The sequence below is a fragment of the Lucilia sericata genome, unplaced genomic scaffold, assembly GCF_015586225.1.
Source record: "Lucilia sericata isolate MDLA Ls3-8-SP2 unplaced genomic scaffold, ASM1558622v1 Contig000409F_arrow, whole genome shotgun sequence".
NCBI classification, from domain to species: Eukaryota; Metazoa; Arthropoda; class Insecta; order Diptera; family Calliphoridae; genus Lucilia; species Lucilia sericata.
In genome coordinates, this window is record NW_023994427.1 from 33401 (window position 1) to 58833 (window position 25433).

Consider the following 25433-nt stretch of genomic DNA (forward strand, 5'->3'; position numbering starts at 1 on the left):
GATAGATAGATAGATAGACAAATAGATAGATAGACAAATAGATAGATAGACAATAGATAGATAGATAGATAGATAGATAGATAGATAGATAGATAGATAGATAGATAGATAGATAGATAGATAGATAGATAGATAGATAGATAGATAGAAAGATAGATAGATAGATAGATAGATAGATAGATAGATAGATAGATAGATAGATAGATAGATAGATATATAGATAGATAGATAGATAGATAGATAGATAGATAGATAGATAGATAGATAGATAGATAGATAGATAGATAAATAAATAAGATAGGAAGATATATAAATAGAGTTTCAAATAAAAATTACTTAAAAGAAGAGCTAGTTCCTGAGCTGTTTCACCGGTGACAATTTGAAATTAAAATCATTGATTCAATCATTCCATAAAACTAGTGACGACTACATAACTACCTTTTCATGAACAAGTTTTCTTTTGCTGTTAGATTGAAACCATTGAACTATTTTTGATCTAACGGAAAATTCAAATTAAATTAATAATAATTCCTAAAATCCAAGAATGAGAACTTAAATCATACAACAAATTTTTCTACAAGTAATGTTTACTTTTAAAGTTATTTATTAAGATTAAACTACAAATGTCCAGATTTTTTTTTTCTTTTTGTATTAACAAATATCAAAGTTTACATTTTATTAAACACTTTCCAAAAGAACGAAATATAAAGCTGTTCATTAAATATTTTTAAATTAATGAACCAGTTTTGGAAAGTGAGCATTATGACTAAACGTTATTCGGCAACGTTTATTTTCTTATTTAAAACAAAACTATTTTGGAATGAAACTTAAACTGATAGTTGTAGTTATTATTAGCAAAAAATACACATAAATCTCGCGGTAGGTTGACAAACGTCATAATGAACTGAATTAATCTTCACCAGCTGGTATGGCATCCTCTAGACGTCTTATAAATTTAACACGTAACTCAGTAACATTGTCCCCTTTTAACTGGTCCTAAAATGATAGTGCAGTGGAAACACATTAGATGTTAAAACAGGAATCAGATATTCATTTACTTGCCTGAACAAACCAGCATTGCACCTCTAGCTGTACCATTTCCAAAGCGCCTCTTATACAACCGCTTATAATGGAACTATATCTTAAGTTAGTTAGATCGGGTGGTAATTCTACAAATTCTGTTAGGGGATTAGTTTCGAATTGCAGCGAAAATTCATCGGAAGCTTGTGACCAATTTGTTATTGTAGGTTGTACATTTAAATAGATGCGAAATGCTTGTTGAATGCGATCGGCTGTTTCACGCATTTCCAAACAACGTGTGGCCGAGGTGCGTGCCAAAAAGTCTTCTATCAAACGCATACCCATATTATAGCCAATGCGTTCCAGTTGTTTGTTGACATCTTCAACATTCTCCAAGTCACGCAGCATTTGTGTTACCAACGCTCCATAGGTAAGGGTTAAAAATTCCGAATTCTATACAGCAACCATTTGGGGGGATATGGTGGAATGAATGAAGGAAGGAGCAGAATAAATATGATTTGTTTTTTAATTTTCTGGAGCCGTAATTGTTTCTTTTTTGTTTAAATATGACTACAGAATGACTTAAACTTAACTTAGGGCTAAATATTATTTACAGATTCGTACGTTCTATATGTAAACGTTGTTGTAGAGGGGGCGGGACATTGATTGATTATAACAGGCGCTCCTAGGAACGCTTGCTGATGTTACTTGATTGGTGTTATGGTTATGTTAGGTGTTGTGTTGGTGGTGCTGTGGGTCTGATGTGGTGCTATAACACGCGGCGGTGCTCGCGGCACTGAAGCTCTTGATAATTGTGCCGTGTGCTGTTGTTCCTCATGTCCCGCCCCTTGTTGCTGTAAATCACCCTTTTCTTGTGCAGAATGAAAGCGGCCACCCTCACCACGAACACGATTCATGGCATGACGATGTCGTGACTCGTGCAGATATTTAGAACGCTCTTTGGGAATGCGTGATTCTAATTTGGCGCGCGCTTGACGGCGTACTAGTATACGTTTGTATTGTTTGGCATTTACATAAAGTGGCTCCTCTTCAGGTTCCCCGGCTTGAGCATCTTCAGTGGTTGAAGCGGTAACAGAATCTGCCGGAGTTTGCACCGGTGTGCTGGGAGTGTTGGTTGTGGTATTTGGATTCTGAGTTTGGGTTGTGGTTGCTGGAGCTGGTGTTGATACTCTAACCGTGGCTGCATTGCCAACATTAGTAGCTGCTGCTGTGGCTAATTGGTTGGTGGCAGACTGTGGTACCATTATAATTTGTTGTGCCAATGGATTAGTGTTAGTGGCGTTGGTATTCGCATTACCAGCTTGTGGAGGTGCCGCTGTTGTAATTTGCATTATCTGACCATTGATATTTATAAATTGTGGATGTATGGCTTGTATGGTATTGTTGGCATTATCATTTCCACTTAAAACATTTGGTTGGTAAAACAATGTTTGGCCATCGGGTAATTGCATAAGTTGCATGGGTTGAGCCGTTTGCTGCGGCTGCTGCAGCATTATTTGATTACCTTGCAAAGGTATTAGTTGTGGCTGTAGGCCCGCAACTTGTTGTGGTTGTTGTTGTCCAATAATGATTTGAGCTGGACCACCGGCAGTGGCCATAACCGGCATGGGTATTACCTGTATTTGATTAGACGATACGGTATTGCTGTTAGTGTTCATTTGTTGGTCCGTGTTTCCCTGCTGTTGTTGTTGGTTAAGTTGATTTGCGGCACTATTTTCCATTTCTTCCATATATCTTCCAACTCCTCCTGTATAAATCTCTGTTTACTCCCACAATTACTGTTTTGTATATCTTCTTGAAACGGAGCGACTACTGTAAAATCGTATTGAAACTCATTTTTATATCGAGGGTGGCCACTCCACAAATTCTACAAATTTTATGCTACTGCAAAACAAACTATTCTCATCATTATGCCTTTTTGGCAATACTTACCACTTTCTTAGCATCTAACTTGGAAACTAAACGCGACATCTTTCATATATTCCACACAATATAATACTTTAACTTTATCTTGGTAGAGATTTTTCTGATATTTATGGCGTTTAAAATTATTAATTTTTAATGTAAAATTTACATACACCCCACGAAAAGCATAGAAAATTTTGCTAGCTGATAAACTAAGGTTGTGGTATGTTCAGTGATTGACAGATAATTGTAAATAAGAGTTGCCAAGTCTATTTTTATTTAAATTTTCGAATATTATATTAGAGTTGCCAAGTCCCTAATGAAGCGAGAAAACATTTTTTTATAATTCCCATAAAATTTATAAAAAAAATTTCATTTCTAAGCAGCTGGTCCGATCGTGCGTAGCGAAAGAGTTTAATTTTTTAAAAATGGACCAAAAGGTCTCATTTTAATATCGTTGAAAATTTGAAAAACACAACTGAAAACTTAGGCTGCTTATAGCCGATTTTATGCCGCCGCTGAAATTTTTGGTATCAGACATCGAAGCCGTTAATATTTGTCGGCGCAGGGCTCTGAGCAATCTGCTTGTCATTCTTTTTTGAGTTAATTACTGTGAGAAAAAGCAAAAATTATTTATTGCAAATTTTAACAAAGAAAAGTCGCTTGTTTTAGGAAATATTTAGTCAATAAAAAAATGTCAGTACGCGTTATCAATGATGAAGCCCATTTCCAAACTGAACTGGCTGCCGCTGGTATACGTTTGGTTGTGGTAGATTTTACAGCCACTTGGTAAGTAATATCCGGAAAGTTCCCACATACACATATAAAGTTTTATACACATTTACTTTTTTTGACTTGCAGGTGTGGACCTTGCCAACGCATAGCTCCACAGTTTGAATTGTTGCCTGCTAAATATCCTAAAGCCATATTTCTAAAGGTAGATGTTGATAAATGCCAGGATACTGCCTCCAGTCAAGGAGTTTCGGCTATGCCTACATTCATTTTCTATAGAAATAGGGTAAGTGAGAGGCAATTGCTTTGTGGCATTGAATAATTTTTTTATGGAACATTTTGCAGACAAAAATTGATCGTATACAAGGAGCCGATATTAATGCCTTAGAAGCCAAAATTCAAGAACACATAGGTACCAGTGGTGGCGATGAAACCTTTGAAGATTATGGCCAAGGATTGGTAAATATAAAGTTATAACTTTATTTTAATCAGCAGATAATAAAGTTCTAATTGCAGATGGAAATAAATACTTTCATTTCGAAACAAGAATGTGAATGCCTCAATGAAGCAGATGATCATCCCATGTCTCATTGTTTGACCTCAAATGGTGGTTTCTTACAATCGGATTGTGATGAACAATTGATTTTATCTATAACTTTCAATCAACTGGTCAAAATACACTCCTTAAAATTTAAAGCTCCCCCACAACTGGGTCCAAAGGAAATAAAAATTTTCATTAATCAGCCCAGAACTATTGATTTCGATCAAGCTGAGTCCATGACAAGCGTCCAAGACTTGACGTAAGTATTACGCTCTACAATGAATTTGCAAGTAATATATCTTATGTTTACTTATATTCATAGTTTGGAAGCCAAGGATTTGGACAAGGGCACACCGGTACCATTGCGTTTTGTTAAATTCCAAAGTGTACAAAATGTACAGATTTATATAAGAAACAATCAATCGGGTGGTGAAGTAACCCAACTGGATTATTTGGGTTTTATTGGTTCTCCTATAATGACCACAAAAATGACTGATTTTAAGCGTGTTGCTGGCAAAAAAGGCGAAAGTCATTAATTTTTCTTAACAACTCTCTTTAAATTAGACAAACATCATATTGATAATAACAGCAAATATAATTTATAATATAATAAATAAAACAAGAAATTAATAACAATTTTTTTAGTATAATTAACTATAAAATATTTTTTAAAATGCGTTTTAGTTTATTGCCAAGAAATCAATTCTAATTAAAAAAACTAATTAAAATATACAATTGTCTACCCATTAATAAACATTTCATAAACTACTTGTTTGTAGTTTTCTATTTTGCCATTCTTGCTTCAACATATTCCAAGCCTTTTCGGCTTGTTTTAAAGTAAATTCAGTATCCCATAAGGAACAGAAAATCACATGTGATTTAGCTACCATTTCGTCATTACTCATTTGACTGGCCAATCTACGTTTAGCCTCCTCCTCCGTTAAACCATTGCGTTCTATCACACGTTTGACAGCCTCTTCGGGCGGCACAATCATGGACCAAACTTCATGTACCTCTTGTTCCCAGCCGGCTTTTAGCAAAACAGCCGCTTCCAATATCACCACTTGTGGAGGATTCTCTTTTTCGCTTAATGCTTTTAAACGTCTTTTAACCTCCGCCATTAATTCGGGCCACACAATGTTATTAAGTTTTTCCAATTCCGAGGGATTGGCAAAAACTATGGGTCCCAGTTTGCTACGATCTATACGACCATTATTGTCTACAATGTTTTGACCAAAGTATTCCACCACACGTTTATAGCACACTTGCCCCGGTTCATAGATTTCATGAGCAATTTTATCACAATCCATGACATAAGCTCCCATATTGGCGAAACGTTGAGCCATTTTACTCTTGCCTGAAGCTATACCGCCTGTAAGACCCACTATATAAGGCTCGGCTGGCAAATGTGGTTTAGGCTAATGAAAAAAGGAATGTTAAACAATTTAATTTTTATAAATCCAACACCAACCTCTGGTTGTCTCCAACGTGTTCCTAAAATATCGATTCTTGTATTACTCGAGCTAACTTTATGCTCTTTGGGTCCTCCCTTGTCAGTAGCTTCTACCAGGTCTATACAGAATATATCCAATGTATTGAGTTTATTTCCCTCTCGCACTTCATTGACTTTTTGTCCACCACGCAAAGTTTCAGCACTAACCACTATCATATCCATATTAGGATCATTTTTTGTAGGACCAAAAGGATCATCTATGGGTACTACCTCATACTCTAAGGTTGCATCGATTTCTTTTAAAAATTTTTGTAACTCATCTATACGTTGATCGACTGGTAAAATCAATTCATTTAGAGTTTTTGCTGAAAGGTAAGTGATGGATTTTTATTAGAAGTTTAAAGAAAAAAATATTTCTGCAATCTAGCCTGGTCAATAGAATAGTCTATAGTCTCATCTATAGTCTAGTCAATAGTATATATGTATTCTTATTAATAGTCAAGTTCTAGTCGATAGTCTAGTATATAGTGTTATTAATATGCACTAGATAGTTTATTCTACAGTTTATAGACTAGTCTACAGTCTAATCTATACCCTAGTCTACAGTTCTAATTTAAAATCTAGTATATATTCTAGCCTAGAATGTAATCTATTGCCCAGTCGATAATCTAGTCTATAGTCTAGTCGATAAAGTGATCTATAGCCTAATCTATACTCTAATATATATTATATTCTATAGTCTAGGTATGCTCTTCTCTATAATCTAGTCTATAGTTTTGCATAGAGTTAATCTATCCTAAAGTTAATTCTATAGTATCGTCTACTCTATTGTCTATTTATATTCTAGTTAGCTGAAGTTTTGCTGTTATTTGCACAACAACGTGGAAATATGATACAATAATTTAGTATTATACTTACATTTAGTTAATTGTGATGTAGTAACACCCACTACTAAACGACAACAAGCCCTTATAACGGCTTGCGTTAGAAATATTTTATGGCCCAAATGTATACGATCAAAGGTACCACCTAAAACAACATTATTATACATTTTTATTTTATCCTCCGGTTCTAACTGCTGATAATCTGTCAAGTCATTGCAGCTTTCATCGGCTAAGTAAATCGTAGGTTTTTCTATTCTCAACTCTTGACGTAACTTTTCACAAACCTCTGGATGATGGGCATCGGAAAATATCATATCAATTGGTCGTAAATTCAAATTCTCAAATGTTCCTTTTTGTTTTAGAGGTGTTACCAGAATATTCATATCCACTTTGTTATTGAAATGAACACTACTGTCAACATATAGTTGTGATATTAAGCGACCCCAGGAAGGTACTGGAGCTCTTGTTACTGGCACATTTAGATGCACATAAACGGAATGCACATATTTTTCAATCGAATGTAAGGTTTGAGCAAATTTCTTGACATTGGAAACAACCAAAAGACCGGTAGAAGCCATTTTTGGTGGAAGATTTTTAAAACAAAATTCTTTTTAGAAAGTTAAGGAAAAACAGACGAACTTTGTACAAAAACTACTGATAACAGAATATAAAATAACAGTGAAGGCACTTATAAACAAGTGTCAATTATTAAAGTGCAGTTTGTCAGCAGTGAGCACTGGCCACTAGTTTGTAATTGGAACAAAATTTAAAAATAGTTCAAAAATTTTAAAAATAAATTTCTACTTTCTTAAAACAAATAAAGATTATAATTCAGAATTATTATTCTCAACATTTATATGAAAATCTCTAAATTTGTAAACTATTTTCTTCTTCCAATAAGGGTTTAATTTTACTGTTGTGTTCATTCAATATAAAAGTACTATTTTTACGCTATTTTCCCTAGTTAAGCATATTCACTGTTACAACAGCTGTTCTGTTATCTTTTGTTATCATTTTCCAATATTTACCTACCACTTATTTGTTTTATTTGTACTTTGTTCACGCACTTTGCCAGAGAAATTTTAATAAAAATGTTTTAATTTTTATTTTATAAACTTATTAATTAATTATTTACACTTCAATGCAATGAATTTCCGCAATGCAAAAGCCCGCCAGCCGGAAATCGTACGTTCCGTACAGAAAGATGCCCGTTATACAAATGAATTAGCCGAAGATTTATCCGATTTATTAAGGCTTACCGGAGCTAGAAATTGGATAAAGTATAATCAAATGTGTAAACTTATAGCTGAAATATGCTATCATGGTTTTGCTTCCGTTAATAGTTTACAAACACTGGGAGAAGAGTATACGGGCATAATACAAGTGGATTCCCAATATAAACACATTCCCTCAAGACTGGTGAGTTTAAAAATTGTAGAGAATATATAATGTATATAGTTTAGTTTGTAGTCTAGCTTATAGTTTAGTCTAATCCACAATCTAGTTTATAATCTAGTCTAGTCCACAGTTAAGTCTATAATCCAGTCTATAGTCTAGTTTATAGTCTAGTCTATGCTCTAGTCTATAATTTAGCATTTAGTTCAGTTTATAGTCTAACATATAGTCTAGTCTGTAGTCCAGTCTATAGTCTAGCCTACAGTTAATATTCAAGTCTATGGTCTAGTCCACAGTTAATAGTCTATAGTCTAGTCTATAGTGTAGTCATTCTAGTCTATAGTGTAGTCAGTCTAGTCTATAGTATAGTCTAGTCTATAGTATAGTCTAGTCTATAGTATAGTCTAGTCTATAGTATAGTCTAGTCTATAGTATAGTCTAGTCTATAGTATAGTCTAGTCTATAGTATAGTCTATAGTCTAGTCTATAGTGTAGTCTATAGACTAGTCTATAGTGTAGTCTATAGTCTAGTCTATAGTGTAGTCTATAGTCTAGTCTATGCTCTAGTCTATAATTTAGCATTTAGTTCAGTTTATAGTCTAGTCTGTAGTCCAGTCTACAGTTAATACTCAAGTCTATTGTCTAGTCCACAGTTAATAGTCTAGTCTATAGTGTAGTCAGACTAGTCTATAGTATAGTCTATAGTATGGTCTAGTCTATAGTCTAGTCTATGGTCTAGTCTATGGTATAGTCTAGCCTATAATCTATTCAATATTCTAGTCTATATTCTAGTCTATATTCTAGTCTATTGCCTAGTCCATAATATAGTCTAGTATACTTTATAGTCCTGTCTAGTACATAATCTAGTCTACTATCTAGTTATACTGTCTAGTATAGTCTATATTATTTAGTTCAGCCTATAGTCTAGTCTGTATTCAAGTCTATAATGGTATTGTAGGTGAAAGTCCTGATTAGAAAATTTATTTATACATAATATCTTATTCTACCAAAAATATTTACATTCCCCTATTTTCATTTACAGCTTCAACTAACTGCTATTATACTAGAATTCGGTGGCGATGCCTTATATTTGAAAATACTACAAAAACTTGAAAAATATATAGACGATCATGAGGAAATTGTACCTGAGGCCAAAAAGAAACTAAAATCCATCATCTACTTTATGCGTTGCTCACCCACCTACCTAAAGGCTTTACACAAATCATTATTCTATTTACGTTCCGATAAATATCAACTATCCAAACGTACTACAGGCATTAATTATGTCCTAATTAGGCATTGGCTACAACCGGAATTTTCCCTATACGGTTATAAAATCTTGGGCGTTGTTACATTCTTACAAGTTAGCTTTTCGCTGTTAATAGCTGCCTTCGATACATGGAAGGAGCACAAAAGAAAACGTTATGAAGTGGCAAAGGCCACAAAACGTTTCGTACAAAAAGAGGAATTTTCGAGGCAAAAAGAAACGCAACAAAATGTCCCTCAATGTATATTGTGTTTGGAGCCACGTATGAATACGAGTCTGACACCTTGTGGTCATTTGTTTTGTTGGAATTGTATTTTGGATTGGTTGGATGAACGTGATGAATGTCCTTTGTGTCGAGAATCCTTGAAAAAATCTCAAGTTGTGCAGTTGCAAAATTATATATAAAGTGTTGGGGTGTAACAGGTTATTCTCACATTTCAGGTTTGGGTTAATAGTATTTTTTTGTAATTTGATTTAAGAAATTTATTTATATTTAGTTTAATGTTTAATAAAAATATATAACATTTTAATAAAGAACAATTATTATAATTAACGACAAATTATAAGTTTGTTTTCTTAAATAAATTTATTTTTGAGATTTCTTAATTATGACTTTAAAAATGATATTATTCTTAAGTACTTTTTAAACAAAAACTATTTTGCAATAACTTTACTTAAAATTACAAGGATTTAAAATCGAATTCATTTTGAGTTACTTACGATTTATTTTGAAATTATTCATCATATCAATTTTATTTTTATTTTATTTTTTCTTTTATTCTAAATTTAACAACTATTGATTAGTGATGTGATGTACATTTGAGAATTGTGTTAAAAATATGTTTTTATATTTATATATATTTTTTTCATACTCATATTTTAAAACGAAACTCAAAATGTTTTATAAAGATTACACTTAAAATTTCAAATTAAACTTTGAATTTTTCAGAAAATGTGAAGCAAAATTTTGTATAATCTTAATAAAAGATTATGTTAGGTGTGATTAAAAAAAAAATATAATGGAATTTAAAAATTAATTATATTTACAAAAAAAGTATGTATTTATAATAATAGCAACAAGTATAATTCAAATTAAATTATTTTTATAAAAATATTACGACCAAATAGTTTTTTACGTTTTCTTGATTCAAATGCGGAACGGGCTTGGTCGGGAGACATGAAAGCCACACGAGCATCGCCAGTGGGAGAACCGTCATCATTATAGCGTCGTATTATATCATCAGGTGTTAAATCATATCCTTGAAAGAAATTTAAAATATCTGAAAGTTGAGCTTTATAGGGAACATTTTCCAAAGATAAAACACAGCCTTGCCGGGTAAATTGTTCGGGTATACCACCTCCATTACCACCACCACCATTATTACTTCTGCCATTATTGTTATTGTTGTTGTTGGGTGCATTAACATTATTGTCATTATCATTATTAAGGGGTCCATTATCATTAAAATTATTATTGCCCCGGAAACGATTGTTATTATTATTGTTGTTGTTACTATTATTTAAATTACGCGTTAAACTATCGTTAATCATACCCTTGGTTATTCTTATACCATTACCTCCTGGTATATAGCTAAGAAAAGGTTTACCCAAACGATCGGCAATTTCTTGGGGCGTTATGGGAAACACCCTCAAACTACGATTACGAAATTGTATGTTATGAAATCTTTGCACCGCTATCTCAGCATCATTATTGCGCCGAAATTCGACAATAAACTCACCCGTAGGCAGTTGACGTTCATTGCGCAAGGGCTCAATATGTTTCAAAGCCAAATTTGCAGTTAGCAGTAGCTGGGCCACATCATTTATGCGTGTATTATATTCACAGTTCTTGAGTATAACAAAGTTATTATGCATATTGTTCAGGCCGGCAGTCATATTCATTTGTTGTTGATTATTAAAATTGGGATTAAAGTTGTTGTAATTGTTTGGTCCTCCCATTGTAGGGTTATTTTGTTGTTGATTATTATCTACTGAATTAACAGAAGAGTTTGTTGATCTTTCACTCATACTTCTCAAACGTGGATCGTTGAAGAGATTGGAACGATTTTGATTTTGCATAAGATTGGTTGAATTCATGGGATTGAGATCGAATAAACTAGGTATGTTGGGTGTTTGTGGACGTCTAGGATCTAAGTTAGAGCTAAATTTATTTCCTTGCAGGGAGTAAATATCATTTTGCCTTAAATTTTCTGCTTCTCTTTCATAATTTTCTCTACTATTCATAACACTGTCCTTGTCATTTGTGTTATTGTTGTTTTTCAGTTCATTGGTGGTTTCTATTACATCATCATCCTGCTCTCCCACCTGCCTATCATTATCATCATCTGCATCTTCTTGTGTTAAATCCATGCTTACTATATTTTGTTGTTTACTTTCTTCTTTCTCTATATGCTCGGTAATAAGTTTCTCTAGTTTACGTTTGGCTTCTTCCTCCTCGGCCGCTTGTTCTTCTTTCATTAGTTGCTCATTGGCCAAACGTATCTTTTCCTTAGCATTTTCCATTTCCTCAATGGTACTAGGTCTCATTCTTACCCGTCTATAACCTATCTGATGGTGAGCTCTATCTTCGTAGGCAGACTTGGCATCTTCCTCGCGTGAAAAACGTACATAAGCTACAAATTCCCGCCTATTCTCCGGACTAGCTATGAGCAATATATCGTATAAAGAATAAGAGCTAAACATTTTCATAATATCCTGTTCGGTAGCCAAGGAGGGTATATCTTCTATATAAAGCACCGTAAATGGTTCAAGTTGTATCATCTTTTTATAGGGATTAAGAGCACTGAAACCGCTATTATTGTTGCCACCACTTTCGTCATTAGCATCATCACTTTCATTACCGCGATGGCCATATTCCTTGTCCTGATTGGGAGGACGAAAACTATCTTCGGCTTCGTTAAACTCTTGTTCGTCTACCGCCTCAATAATCAGCGTTTTACCCTTTAATAGGTTTTTGCTACGACATAAAGCTTTCGCTACACTGGACTGTTTGGAGAATTGTACATAGGCTATGCCTACCCTTAGACCATGTTTATCGTTAAGCATTTTAATACCATTATGTGGTATAAACAAACCCACAAAGAATTTACGCAAATCACTGTAAGTAGTTCTGGAGCACATATTGGAGATTTTAATGCAATTTGTTTCGTTGGGATCTACCTCTTTTGGTTTAGTATCTTCTGCTTTTGGCGAATCCATTGAAGACATGGTAGAGGAGTTTTGTTTTGTATTAAGAGACTTCTGTCCACTGCTTAAGGCCGCCGCCTGGGCAAACAAAGTTGGATACATTTGCTCATATGGATTGACATTGGCAAAAGCTATAGGTTCTTGTGTTAAAACCGGTTCATTGCCAGCAGTTGTTACATTAGTTTCCAATGGTTTCTTCTCTACAAAAATGCCGGGTATTGAAGAGCTGCTTGTAGTATTGGAAACATTTCCTGTTAGATTAGCAGAGGCATTTAAAGCGGTGGTATAAGGATTTTGTAGTGCAAATCCCTTAAAAGAATCATTGCTATTGCCAGCATTTAGTATACCACTCAAACTGTAATTATTAAGAGCTGTCAGAGATTGGTTAGCCGTATTATAGTTTTGTATATTTGTTGCCTCCATAGACTTGTTGTCATTTCCCATATTATTAGAGCTATTAAACGTAGCTTGATAATTTGCAATTTTCATAAAAGACTGTTGATCCGCATCCGTGGAACTGTAGCTAGCCTGATAAGCATTTGTTGTACTCCAGGGTGATAAGTTTGATTTAGGTTTATTATCCGCCATCGCATCCATACTGCGTGGTCTATTAATATTGCCAGCATCCCTACTAGTGCGGCGATTGTGGTCTCGGCTGTTGTTATTGCGAGAACGTTCTCGTTCACGACTTCTATCGCGACTACGCTCTCGACTGCGAGCACGACTTCTTTCACGACTGCGTGATCGAAGGTGCGAAGATCTTCTTCCATTAGTCCAGTCCCGTTCACGAGAGCGATCTCTACTACGCTCACGACGACGTCTAAAAATGCTACGTTCTCTAGAATGAGATCTAGAGCGACGACGATCTCTTGAATCCGAACGACGTCGATCACGATCATGTTTCGATTCAGAGTCATCAGAATCAAGGTTATTCTTGGTAGCAGTTGTAGTATTTTTCGCTTCGGGTATTAATGTAAAACCCGCCTGTTGTTGATAGGCCAAGAACGATGGTGTGGCCACTGCTGTTGCTGCCGTATTAGTTAAAATATTTTGAAAACTACTTGCTGTAATAACCGGTGGTTGTGGTGCCGTTGTCACCACTGTATTTTGTATACTCGGAGGCGCAACGACGATGGGTGGTGAAGATTTAGGTTGAGCCAAAATCGCCCCACCAGTAGCTTTTTTCAACGCTAAAAGCGATTGTTGGCGAGCGATTTCTATAACTTTTTGCATTTCTGCCCGCGATGAGAGTAAGAGACGTATTTGTACGCCATTAATGGCTTCGCGGTCGTGCATCATAGCTTGTCGGGCATCTTCATCGGTACTGTTTCGAAATAAATATAAATACAAAAGACATATAGTTTTGGTCGAGAACTAATGTTAAAATACCACCAAAAGATAATCAATGTATTAAAACTGAAGAAAGATAATAGTTGTTGGTCAGTTTTTAGAGAGTAACATCATAAGTTTTGGCTTAGGATTATGATCACGTTCTTTTAAGCAATCCGAGATAAATGTACGTTCTATTATAAGTATTCGTTTGTTTCTAAAATGGAGGTAATATACATATACAAATTTAATTATGTATAAGACTTACGACAGATATGCATGGCTCAGATTCTAAGTCCATTGAAATACTTCATGTTGTACATAAAATCATTATTTTTAATTGCCACAAATCAAAATAGCCATATAATACGTATGTATTCTTTTATTAAAAAAAAACCTATCAGACATGCTATCCATAAATAAAAAAGATATGGGCAAAAATCCGAGACAATTTCGTAAAAAAATAGATTTTTTTGCATGCAGACGCAAGAAAACAAAAACAACGTACAGATTGTGTTCGCTTGTGAACACGTGCTAAACGTTGTTAATTTTTCGATATTATGTTTTTGCTGTTTTGTTTTAATTTTTTGTCACAGTCAGCGACGTGAACCAATTAACGAATGACATAATAAAAAATGTAAAAAACGCTATGGTGAAGGGTATATAAGATTCGGAAATTCTGTTTTTTTTTTTTGCGATTTGTAGTAAAATTAAGATGTGTCGTGTTTGTCAAATTCATCACATCAATACGCATCGTCATACAGGACAATACTTTATATTTATAACATATATTGCTAATACGCACCATGTTACCAATTCCGTACCTGGTATCAATATAACACAAATAGTAAATAATTTTTAGGTTCCAAAGTAGGTACATACTAAACAAATTTTTCGCTAGACTAAACTATAGACTAGACTAGAGACTAGACTATAGACTAGACTATAGACTAGGCTATAGACTAGACTATAGACTAGACCATAGACTAGACTATAGACTAGACTAGACTATATACTAGACTATATACTAGACTATATACTAGACTATAGACTAGACTGGACTATAGACTAGACTATAGACTCGACTATAGACTAGACTATAGACTAGACTATAGACTCGACTATAGACTAGACTATAGACTAGACTATAGACTAGACTATAGACTAGACTATAGACCAGACTATAGACTAGACTATAGACTAGACTATATAGACTAGACTATAGACTAAATGATCCATTTATAACTAAACGACTATTTGCTTCTCTTGTACGGCCGATATTGGAATATGGATCAGTCGTATGGGACCCGTATTACAATGTGCATATTGATCATATTGAATCTGTGCAAAAACAATTTTTATTATTTTGCTTAAAGAGCATATATGGGAACTATTCTGAACTGCCACCGTATGCAGCAAGACTTGCTTTGATAAATCTACCAACACTGAAAAGTCGCAGGACAATGCTTAATGTGTCATTTATGATAAAACTTCTAAATGGAACTGTATGTTCTGAATTTCTATTAAGTAAAATTTCTTTAAATGTTTCTCAACGTCAATTACGATTTAATAATCCATTATACGTCAAAACGTTTCGAACAAATTTCGCTATGGCAGATCCGTTTAGAAAGTTATGTTGCTGTTTTAACGAAATGTTTAACTTTGTTGATTTTTCTTTAAATGTTGATGTTATAAAAAGAAATATATTATATAATCTAAATAATTAACGTTATTCTATGTTTAAATTTAAAAAAAAATTATAAATTGTTAAATAGTCTGTAAGGAATATTTCCATAGACTAAAATAAAAATAAATAAATAAAAGAAATAAATAGACTTGACTATAGACTAGACCATAGACTAGACTATAGACTAGACTATAGACTAGACTATAGACTAGACTATAGACTAGACTATAGACTAGACTATAGACTAGACTAGACTATAGACTAGACTATAGACTAGACTATAGACTAGACTATAGACTAGACTATAGACTAGACTATAGACTAGACTATAGACTAGACTATAGACTAGACTATAGACTAGACTATAGACTAGACTATAGACTAGACTATAGACTAGACTATAGACTAGACTATAGACTAGACTATAGACTAGACTATAGACTAGACTATAGACTAGACTATAGACTAGACTATAGACTAGACTATAGACTAGACTATAGACTAGACTATAGACTAGACTATAGACTAGACTATAGACTAGACTATAGACTAGACTATAGACTAGACTATAGACTAGACTATAGACTAGACTATAGACTAGACTATAGACTAGACTATAGACTAGACTATAGACTAGACTATAGACTAGACTATAGACTAGACTATAGACTAGACTATAGACTAGACTATAGACTAGACTATATATAGACTAGATTATGTATAGACTAGACTATAATAGATTAGACTATATAGACCATAGACTAGACTATATATAAACTAGACCATAGACTAGACTATAGACTAGACTATAGACTAGACTATGGACTAGACTATAGACTAGACTATAGACTAGACTATAGACTAGACTATAGACTAGACTATAGACTAGACTATAGACTAGACTATAGACTAGACTATAGACTAGACTATAGACTAGACTATAGACTAGACTATAGACTAGACTATTGACTAGACTATAGACTAGACAATATATAGACTAGACTATATATAGACTAGACTATAGACTAGACTATAGACTAGACTATAGACTAGACTATAGACTAGACTATAGACTAGACTATAGACTAGACTATAGACTAGACTATAGACTAGACTATAGACTAGACTATAGACTAGACTATAGACTAGACTATAGACTAGACTATAGACTAGACTATAGACTAGACTATAGACTATAGACTTGACTATAGACTAGACTATAGGCTAGACTATAGGCTAGACTATAGACTAGACTATAGACTAGACTATAGACTAGACTATAGACTAGACTATAGACTAGACTATAGACTAGACTATAGACTAGACTATAGACTAGACTATAGACTAGACTATAGACTAGACTATAGACTAGACTATAGACTAGACTATAGACTAGACTATAGACTAGACTATAGACTAGACTATAGACTAGACTATAGACTAGACTATAGACTAGACTATAGACTAGACTATAGACTAGACTATAGACTAGACTATAGACTAGACTATAGACTAGACTATAGACTAGACTATAGACTAGACTATAGACTAGACTTTAGACTAGACTATAGACTAGACTATAGACTAGACTATAGACTAGACTATAGACTAGACTATAGACTAGACCTATAGACTAGACTATAGATAGACTACTATATATAGACTAGACTATATATAGACTAGACTATATATAGACTAGACTATATATCGACTATAGACTAGACTATAGACTAGACCTAGACTAGACTATAGACTAGACTATAGACTAGACTATAGACTAGACTATAGACTAGACTATAGACTAGACTATAGACTAGACTATAGACTAGACTATAGACTAGAACTATAGACTAGACTATAGACAGACTATAGACTAGACTATAGACTAGACTATAGACTAGACTATAGACTAGACTATAGACTGACTATAGACTAGACTATAGACTAGACTATAGACTAGACTATAGACTAGACTATAGACTAGACTATAGACTAGACTATAGACTAGACTATAGACTATGACATAGACTAGACTATAGACTAGACTATAGACTAGACTATAGACTAGACTATAGACTAGACTATAGACTAGACATAGACTAGACTATAGACTAGACTATAGACTAGACTATAGACTAACTAAGACTAGACTATAGACTAGACTATTAGACTAGACTATAGACTAGACTATAGACTAGACCTATAGACTAGACTATAGACTAGACTATAGACTAGACTATAGACTAGACTATAGACTAGACTCTAGACTAGACTATAGCGACTAGACTATAGACTAGACTAGACTATAGACTAGACTATAGACTAGACTATAGACTAGACTATAGACTAGACTAGACTATAGACTAGACTATAGACTAGACTATAGACTAGACTATAGACTAGACTATAGACTAGACTATAGACTAGACTATAGACTAGACTATAGACTAGACTATAGACTAGACTATAGACTAGACTATAGACTAGACCATAGACTAGACTATAGACTAGACTATAGACTAGACTATAGACTAGACTATAGACTAGACTATAGACTAGACTATAGACTAGACTATAGACTAGACTATAGACTAGACTATAGACTAGACTATAGACTAGACTATAGACTAGACTATAGACTAGACTATAGACTAGACTATAGACTAGACTATAGACTAGACTATAGACTAGACTATAGACTAGACTATAGACTAGACTGTAGACTAGACTATAGACTAGACTATAGACTAGACTATAGACTAGACTACAGACTAGACTATAGACTAGACTATAGACTAGACTATAGACTAGACTACAGACTAGACTATAGACTAGACTACAGACTAGACTATAGACTAGACTATAGTCTAGACTATAGACTAGACTATAGACTAGACTATAGACTAGACTATAGACTAGACTATAGACTAGACTATAGACTAGACTATAGACTAGACTATAGACTAGACTATAGACTAGACTATAGACTAGACTATAAACTAGACTATAGGCTAGACTATAAACTAGGCTATAGACTAGACTAAAGGCTAGACTATAAACTAGATTATAAACTAGACTATAAAAAATATACTTTCGTCGGGAGAAAATGATACCCTATCCGCGACTTGTCTGAAAGAGTCTTTTATATGCCCCTATTCTGATCAGTTCTAACTCATGTTCTAATAATTTTTGAGTCATTAATCGTCGTTCTGGAGCAGTGGTGCTCAAACACATACTACCATAGTTTTATTTGTGTTGGTAAAGCAGCAACGAACAGAATTCAATACAAAATAAAAGTATATTAATAAAGTATATGCTGACTGTCAAATATTTATTATGGATTTTGACAGCCAGCGTATATCAAAGTCTATATACAAAAAACTATCAACTGTTCTCTCATGTTCTCCTACATTAATTCGGCTTTCTCAAAAATTTCTGTGTGTATTTTCAAAACGTCGCGCCAGGCCTTGCTTCAACAGGTGCTCATCAGCAACTGATTTGATTTTGTTTTTCAAGCTGAGAGCAAACCAACTGATATTGCTCATTATAAAAACAAGAAGAATTAAACCTATAGTGTATGTGTATCAACTTAGCGTCAGCAGAATTTTCTTACTCTATCACGCGTGCTAATTTTTGAGTCTTTTCTAAGTAATTTTTGTCTATTACAGACAAATACAATAATACAGAATACAGTTTTTGATCTACCGACTGCGCGAAATATATATAAACAATCATATTTCGAACACCTGGATGATCTATTCACGATTGATGTACATTTTGTTATTCTTTCTCAAATAAATCACATTTTAATCTTTAATTGGAATCATTTTTTAAGCTTGCTGCTTAGCTTAGTTGGATGACTAATAGCTAGACTTAGTTTAGTGATTAGTCAACCAACTATCTTCCGTAGAAGATTGTTAAACATACAAAAATATTATAATTATAATTAAAGAATAATCTAATATGTATAATTTAAATTTCCTTTACAAGAAAGTCTACTTTATTATAGACAAACACAAATACTTATACATTTAAAATTATTAACGAAATGAGAATTATATTAACTTAATTTAGGCCACACAAAATTTTTTATCAACTTTTCTAAAATAGTATTTTATGAGCCCCTTTTCTAATCAGTTTCGACTCATTTTTGATTAGTAGCTACGAATCATTTTAAAGACATTTTTAAGTATAATTGTTGTTATTCCTTTACAAACAAAATCAAGGATGATCAATTTATAATTGCTACACATTTTGTTATTTTATTTTTCAAATAATCAGTTTTAATCATATATCGGGATCATTTTCGAATAATTTGTTTAAGGTCGCAAACAATTAATCACTTTTAGGTCATCAAAAAAGACTCTGATTACTGATTAATCATCCAGTAATCTTCCAAAAAATGCTAGCTGATACTAGGGATGCCAATCCCGAAATCCCGATCCCGAAAATCCCGGGATTTTTCGGGATTGGTAAATCCCGAATCCCGGGATTTGGAAAATAAATCCCGGGATCTTTTCGGGATTAGGATTTGTTTCAAAAAACTGTTTTTATTTTCTTTTTTTGAGCCATAATTTTAATTAATTTGAAAATTACGATCTTATTTTATTTTTGACTCATGCAAAACAAAATTCCGCAGAGCTAATTTTATACATATTTGAACCTTTTATTTTTTAAAGTGGTATGAGTCCATACACATAGCACATATAAATTTATTTATTCACTTCGTTTTTATACCTTACACCACTTTAGTGGGGAGGGTATATTGGGTTTGTGCTGATGTTTGTTACACACAATAATATTGGTCCTATACCTTAAAGTATACCAATCGGCTCAGAATCATTTTCTGAGTCGATTTAGCTATGTCCGTCCGTCTGTCCGTCCGTGTAAACCTTGTAATCAAACTACAGCAATTTTGAAGATAATTCAATGAAATTTTGCATGATCTTCTATTGTACTAGAGACGGATCCTATTGAAAATGGATAACATCGGTCCAATATTTGACCTAGCCCCCATACAACTGAACCCCCCAAATAGGGTTTTTAAGTTCATAATTATGTTCAATATACTCGTAACTCGACAAAATGCTGCAAAACCAAGTTCTATACTAGCCTTCATGACCCTGATGTATTTTTTGATGATGCGGCCTCATTTGACGCTAGCCCCTATGCAAAGCCCCCTTCGAAATATGACTTAAATGTACACAATTTTATTCAACAAAAAATAGCTAAATTATATCTGAGGCAAGGTACAATTCAACTTAGATGCTTTATTATGAACAATAAATCACATTTTATTTTTATAACTGGTGTAGGGTATTATATGGTAGGCTTCGCCCAACTATAACTTTTTACTTGTTAGCACATTGCAATGTTGGTCGTAGACCGACCCAAAAAGTATACACATTCTGTGTCTGTAAGCTGAAAACACGAGTTAGAAGACTCATTCTATTTGGGCTGCAAATTTGGACCAAAATTGACACAAAAAAACCTAATTGGACCTCCTCTGAAAATCACATTGATGCTGATATTAATATCAATACATTACAATATTTTGATGGTGGGTATTTAATTTCGGCACAGTCGAATACAAACTTTATTTTTCAATACTAGAGGATTTTACATTTCTAACTTTCTACAAATCTGAATGATACCGGTAAAGGTAAATTACCTTGTTCTGAATGCACCTAAAATTTTAAATTAATACTACGAATATAATAATATGTTCCAAAACTAATATGTATTTTGAGTAAAATTCCAAATATTTTTCAAAGAATAGGTTCTAAATTGATGTTCGAATAATTGAATTGGTATCTGTTATAATTATTAGTTCACATGAAACAGTATGAGGTTTTAAAAAGTGCTTATGTCTAATTTCGGAACTTGATATTTATTTTTATTTAGGAAGTAAGTATGTATTTAAAAAGTTTCAGAAATTATGCAATTCTGAAAGTTTTTATTTAAAAATTGGAATTAATTGGATTGTTTTAATTTAAATATATCTTCTGTCTGTTAAATTTCCACAAAATGAAACAATTTTCTTTACAAATATGATGATTTAAAGATTTTCATATATAAAATAATTAAATTCATGTAATCCCGAAATCCCGTAAAATCCCGAAATACCGAAAAATCCCGGGATCCCGAAAAATCCCGGGATCCCGAAATATCCCGGGATCCCGGGATTGCAATTTTCAAAATCCCGAATCCCGGGATTTGTAAAAGCCAGTCCCGTTTGGCATCCCTAGCTGATACCATAGACAAAGCCATAGACTAGACTATAGAATACACTATAGACTAAATAAACTATAGGCTAAATAATTTCTCTTCAAGACATTTTAAGAGCAAATTTAAGTAAAATAAATTTAAACGAGTTTATAAGTAATTGTTGATCATTCGTCTTGGCGATGCACAAATGCTAATAGATAACCATCAACTTATAGTTTTTTTAGGGTAATGTATATTCGAGCATGACCGAATATATGTTTTTAAAAATTAAAAGATAAAAAGTATTTTTTGTATTTATATACGTTGACCAGTTTTGTAAACATTTCAAATATATTGAGCCCTACTAAATGCCTATACCAAATTTCATCTAAAACTTCTATTTTTGTCTATTCGCTTTATGGTAACGACGTACTGTGCGTCGAAGTCCGTCTAATGACTACTTTCATCTAATAGATGACCTTCTAATGTACATACTCACCAATAACTTGTCCAAAATGGTAATAGAACAATACTCAAATGTTAAATAAAATGGTATCAAAAGAAAATCTTCTGTCTGTTTGCTTAGCAACAATTTTTATATATAAGTTTCCGACCCTATAAAGTATATATATTCTGAATCCTTATAGATAGCGGAGTCGATTAAGCCATGTCCGTCTGTCTGTGTGTGTGTGTTGAAATCAATTTTCTGAAGACCCCAGACATCTTCGGGATCCAAATCTTTAATAATTCTGTCAGACAAGCTTTCGAGAAGTTTCCTATTTAAAATCATCGAAATCCGTCTATTAATAGTCTACTAATAGCAAAAATCCGAGATAACCTCTGAAAATTTCATCAAAAAAAGACAATTTTTTACATGCTTTGATAAATGAGCAACAACAACACTTCTTATTGTGTTATGTATTTTGTTTTTGTTTTTTTTTTTATGTATTTTGTTTCGTATGTTTGGATGCTGTTGGTTTCATTGCGTTGTGTATTTTGTTTTTGTGTATTTTGTTTCGTATGTTTAGATGTCTGTGGTTTCATTGCGTTGTGTATTTTGTTTTTTTTTTTTTTCTATTTTATTCGTTTAGCGCTGTTGTTGTTTCTTTTGTTTTGCTTAAGTAATGACAGGGTCGGGAAAATTAAATAAATTTAAATTTTATAAAATTAATATTTTTAAACACACTATGGTGAAGGGTATATAAGATTCGGCAAAGGGAATATAGACTTCTTACTTGTTAATATATAATTTGATATCTCATATATTACAGGTAGTTTTAAAGAAAAAATTATTCTAAAAATTTATTCTAAAAATGTTTTTAGTTAAAAAATAGATGTTCCAAAGAAATTTGAAATACGAATTTTAACCTATTACATATATTATTTTCATAAAAAGTAATTTAACATTTCTTCTATACTTATAATTATCCTTTCATTTTCCGAAATACTTACTTTTTTACATCTATTTAGCAAATATTGTCTTGTTTTTACCAGTATTATTTTAAATTAAAAATTTAACCTGTAGATATTCTGCCGGTTAAAATATTTTTTGTGTGAAAATTGTCAATTTAACCTTACGATAAAATATAACCAGACATTGAGATAATTTGTTATAAAACATATTCAACAAAGGAGGAAATCGTAAGAAAAAGAAGAATCAATTACACTTCGTTCCAGTGCTTTACGATTGTATGTATTCTGCATTACGATCGTAATGCATTCCCCCTAATCTGCATTGCGATTACGTTTCCGCATTCACTTACGCTACGATCGAAAAAGGTATTTACGGACATATCTGATAATTATTTAGCCATTTTTTGCTTCTGTTTGAAACCAATAAAATAACTAAGCAGTGATATGTGTGAATACGACAGCGGACTAACAAACATTAGAGCCAAGGTTCATATCCTTAAGGGCTATTTGTCTTTGTAAAAGAAAATAACTTACTCAACTGTTGTTGAAATCGAGCGTGTTGAATACTTATGTATAATCGTGCCTGATAAATAATGAGTTCAAAAGTGGGTTATATAAGCTTTTAAGAGCGGGTTTTTGAGATGGTAATCAAATGCCAATTATTAATCAGATTAGTTAATCTAAAAATAAATTTAATCTTATGTTAATCCCCTTTGATGTTTTTGAGTACAAGATTAAACTTCGCAGTGTTGCCATACAAAACTACAGAAAATGTCACTGTTTGTATCAAAACAATGCATATTTTATAAAAAAGAAGAAGACAATTGTAAATTTAATATGAAAATTAATGAAAACTTAAATTAAAACCAAAAAAAATGTATTTTGGGTGTGCATAATTTATACTAATCAACAAATAGAACATTTTAATGTTTATATTTATAAAAATTGTATTATTTTTTTTTTTGCATCAGCTGTTTACACTTTTGCATTTCGTGCTTAAGATTAAACCACCTCCATTGGGCGCTTAAACTTGCAAACAAAATTAACTAATTGAGTACTCAAAAACATCTTTCGAGGATTAATTTTAATTTAATCGCTAATCTTTCACCAAAAGATTGGCCCTAACTCATTCATTTTCAATGTATGTTTTTCCTGGGTTGTATAGACAACGATAAAAATAGTTTATTTTTTAAGGACGTAAAAGAAAAAACTTTAAATTTTTTTAAAAATCGACAAAAATAAAAATCTAGTAAAAAATTTTCTCGACAGAGGAAATTTTCCTACTTTTAGCAACTCTGGGTATGATAAGTGTGATCAGTCATTACTATAACTCTGTTCAATAACTAAAAGTTGTTACTAGTTAGTAACAATTGTTACTGGAAAAGCATTCAATAACTCAAAAACCATGCCAAAACCAAGAGCGTAAACATTTTCTTTCGTTGCAAATTATTACAAGTTCTATTTTGTAGTAATAATAATTGTCCTATACAAAATTTAACAGCTGTCTTTTGTTTACCTTTTTGTCAGCCAACAATTTTGTGTTTGTTTTAAAATTAAAATGTTTGCAAATTAAATTATTTCGCTATATATGGAAGCTTTAATTCTTGTTTAAAACCTAAATTTGTAAAAACATCGATGGTTGAAAAATTAATTTTTTTTTTTTTTTGCAAGTTTTTACTACACCATTTTCAACAGTAATTCATAAAAACTCAATTGTAAATGAGATTTTTCATTTGAAATTCGGAAAAGAACAGTTAAAAATGGTATTTTTCATTTGAAATTTAGAAAAGAGCAATTGAAAATGGGAATTTTCATTTATAATTCAGAAAATATCAATTGAAAATGAGATTTTTCATTTGAAATTCAGAAAAGAACAGTTAAAAATTAGATTTTTTATTTGAAATTCGTAAAACAAAAATTGAAAATGAGATTTTCAATTTCAAATTCAGAAAATTCCAATTGAAAATCAGATTTTCCATTTGAAATTCAGACAATTCCAATTGAAAATGAGATTTTTCATTTGGAATTTAGAAAAATTCAATTGAAAATGAGATTTTTCATTCGAAATTCAGAAAACTATATGTATGGATGTTTTTCAACCTTAAGTTAAAACAAAGATCATAGAATTTGCATCTCACATACGATAAATTTTCAATAGTGGGTCGTGATACATAAAGAGTACGTGTAAATCATAACAACCCGCACGCCGAAATGAGTATTCTTGTAATAAACATCCTTTGGTTAAAATTATTTTACTCTCTCGTTGCAAGTATTTACTGGGAAAGTAAATGTACAGACCTAATGTTGATTCTGCATAAAATTATGTTGTATTTTTTTTACAAAAACTTCAACTTTTTTATAACAGAAGAACA

General features: G+C 32.5%; 5 protein-coding genes across 6 annotated transcripts in view; 2 read left to right on the forward strand and 3 right to left on the reverse strand.

Moving 5' to 3' along the window:
- Nucleotides 1-586: 586 nt before the first annotated feature.
- Nucleotides 587-3199, reverse strand: LOC119604604 (trafficking protein particle complex subunit 3). Of its 2 annotated transcripts, XM_037957332.1 has the most exons (3): nucleotides 2974-3199; nucleotides 1063-1473; nucleotides 587-996 (listed from the first exon to the last, which is right to left on the reverse strand). In XM_037957332.1, exons 1-3 carry the CDS (start codon nucleotides 3010-3012, stop codon nucleotides 910-912), a joined length of 537 nt encoding a protein of 178 aa, XP_037813260.1. In that variant the 5' UTR covers nucleotides 3013-3199; the 3' UTR covers nucleotides 587-909. The 2 variants fall into 2 exon arrangements, with proteins under 2 accessions (XP_037813260.1, XP_037813259.1); XM_037957331.1 differs by lacking the exon at nucleotides 587-996 and having other exon boundaries at nucleotides 1455-2853; nucleotides 2974-3196.
- A 264-nt stretch (nucleotides 3200-3463) lies between these two features.
- Nucleotides 3464-4883, forward strand: LOC119604605 (thioredoxin-like protein 1). The gene is made up of 5 exons (XM_037957334.1): nucleotides 3464-3735; nucleotides 3808-3964; nucleotides 4024-4137; nucleotides 4195-4478; nucleotides 4542-4883. The coding sequence occupies exons 1-5, from the start codon at nucleotides 3641-3643 to the stop codon at nucleotides 4753-4755; spliced, it is 864 nt and encodes a 287-aa protein (XP_037813262.1). The 5' UTR covers nucleotides 3464-3640; the 3' UTR covers nucleotides 4756-4883.
- On the reverse strand, nucleotides 4856-7254 carry LOC119604603 (bifunctional coenzyme A synthase). Its single transcript, XM_037957330.1, has 3 exons — nucleotides 6591-7254; nucleotides 5691-6037; nucleotides 4856-5637 (listed from the first exon to the last, which is right to left on the reverse strand). The coding sequence occupies exons 1-3, from the start codon at nucleotides 7132-7134 to the stop codon at nucleotides 4978-4980; spliced, it is 1551 nt and encodes a 516-aa protein (XP_037813258.1). The 5' UTR covers nucleotides 7135-7254; the 3' UTR covers nucleotides 4856-4977.
- Nucleotides 7255-7569: 315 nt separating this feature from the next.
- LOC119604607 (peroxisome biogenesis factor 10) lies at nucleotides 7570-9772 on the forward strand. Its single transcript, XM_037957336.1, has 2 exons — nucleotides 7570-7975; nucleotides 8994-9772. The coding sequence occupies exons 1-2, from the start codon at nucleotides 7703-7705 to the stop codon at nucleotides 9621-9623; spliced, it is 903 nt and encodes a 300-aa protein (XP_037813264.1). The 5' UTR covers nucleotides 7570-7702; the 3' UTR covers nucleotides 9624-9772.
- A 176-nt stretch (nucleotides 9773-9948) lies between these two features.
- The window catches only part of LOC119604606 (probable WRKY transcription factor protein 1), a 37567-nt gene continuing 22082 nt past the window's right edge, over nucleotides 9949-25433 (reverse strand). The window contains exon 3 of the mRNA XM_037957335.1: nucleotides 9949-13749. Within this exon, the coding sequence (XP_037813263.1) occupies nucleotides 10311-13749 (3439 nt within the window). The 3' untranslated portion in view covers nucleotides 9949-10310. The remainder of the gene's footprint in view (nucleotides 13750-25433) is intronic.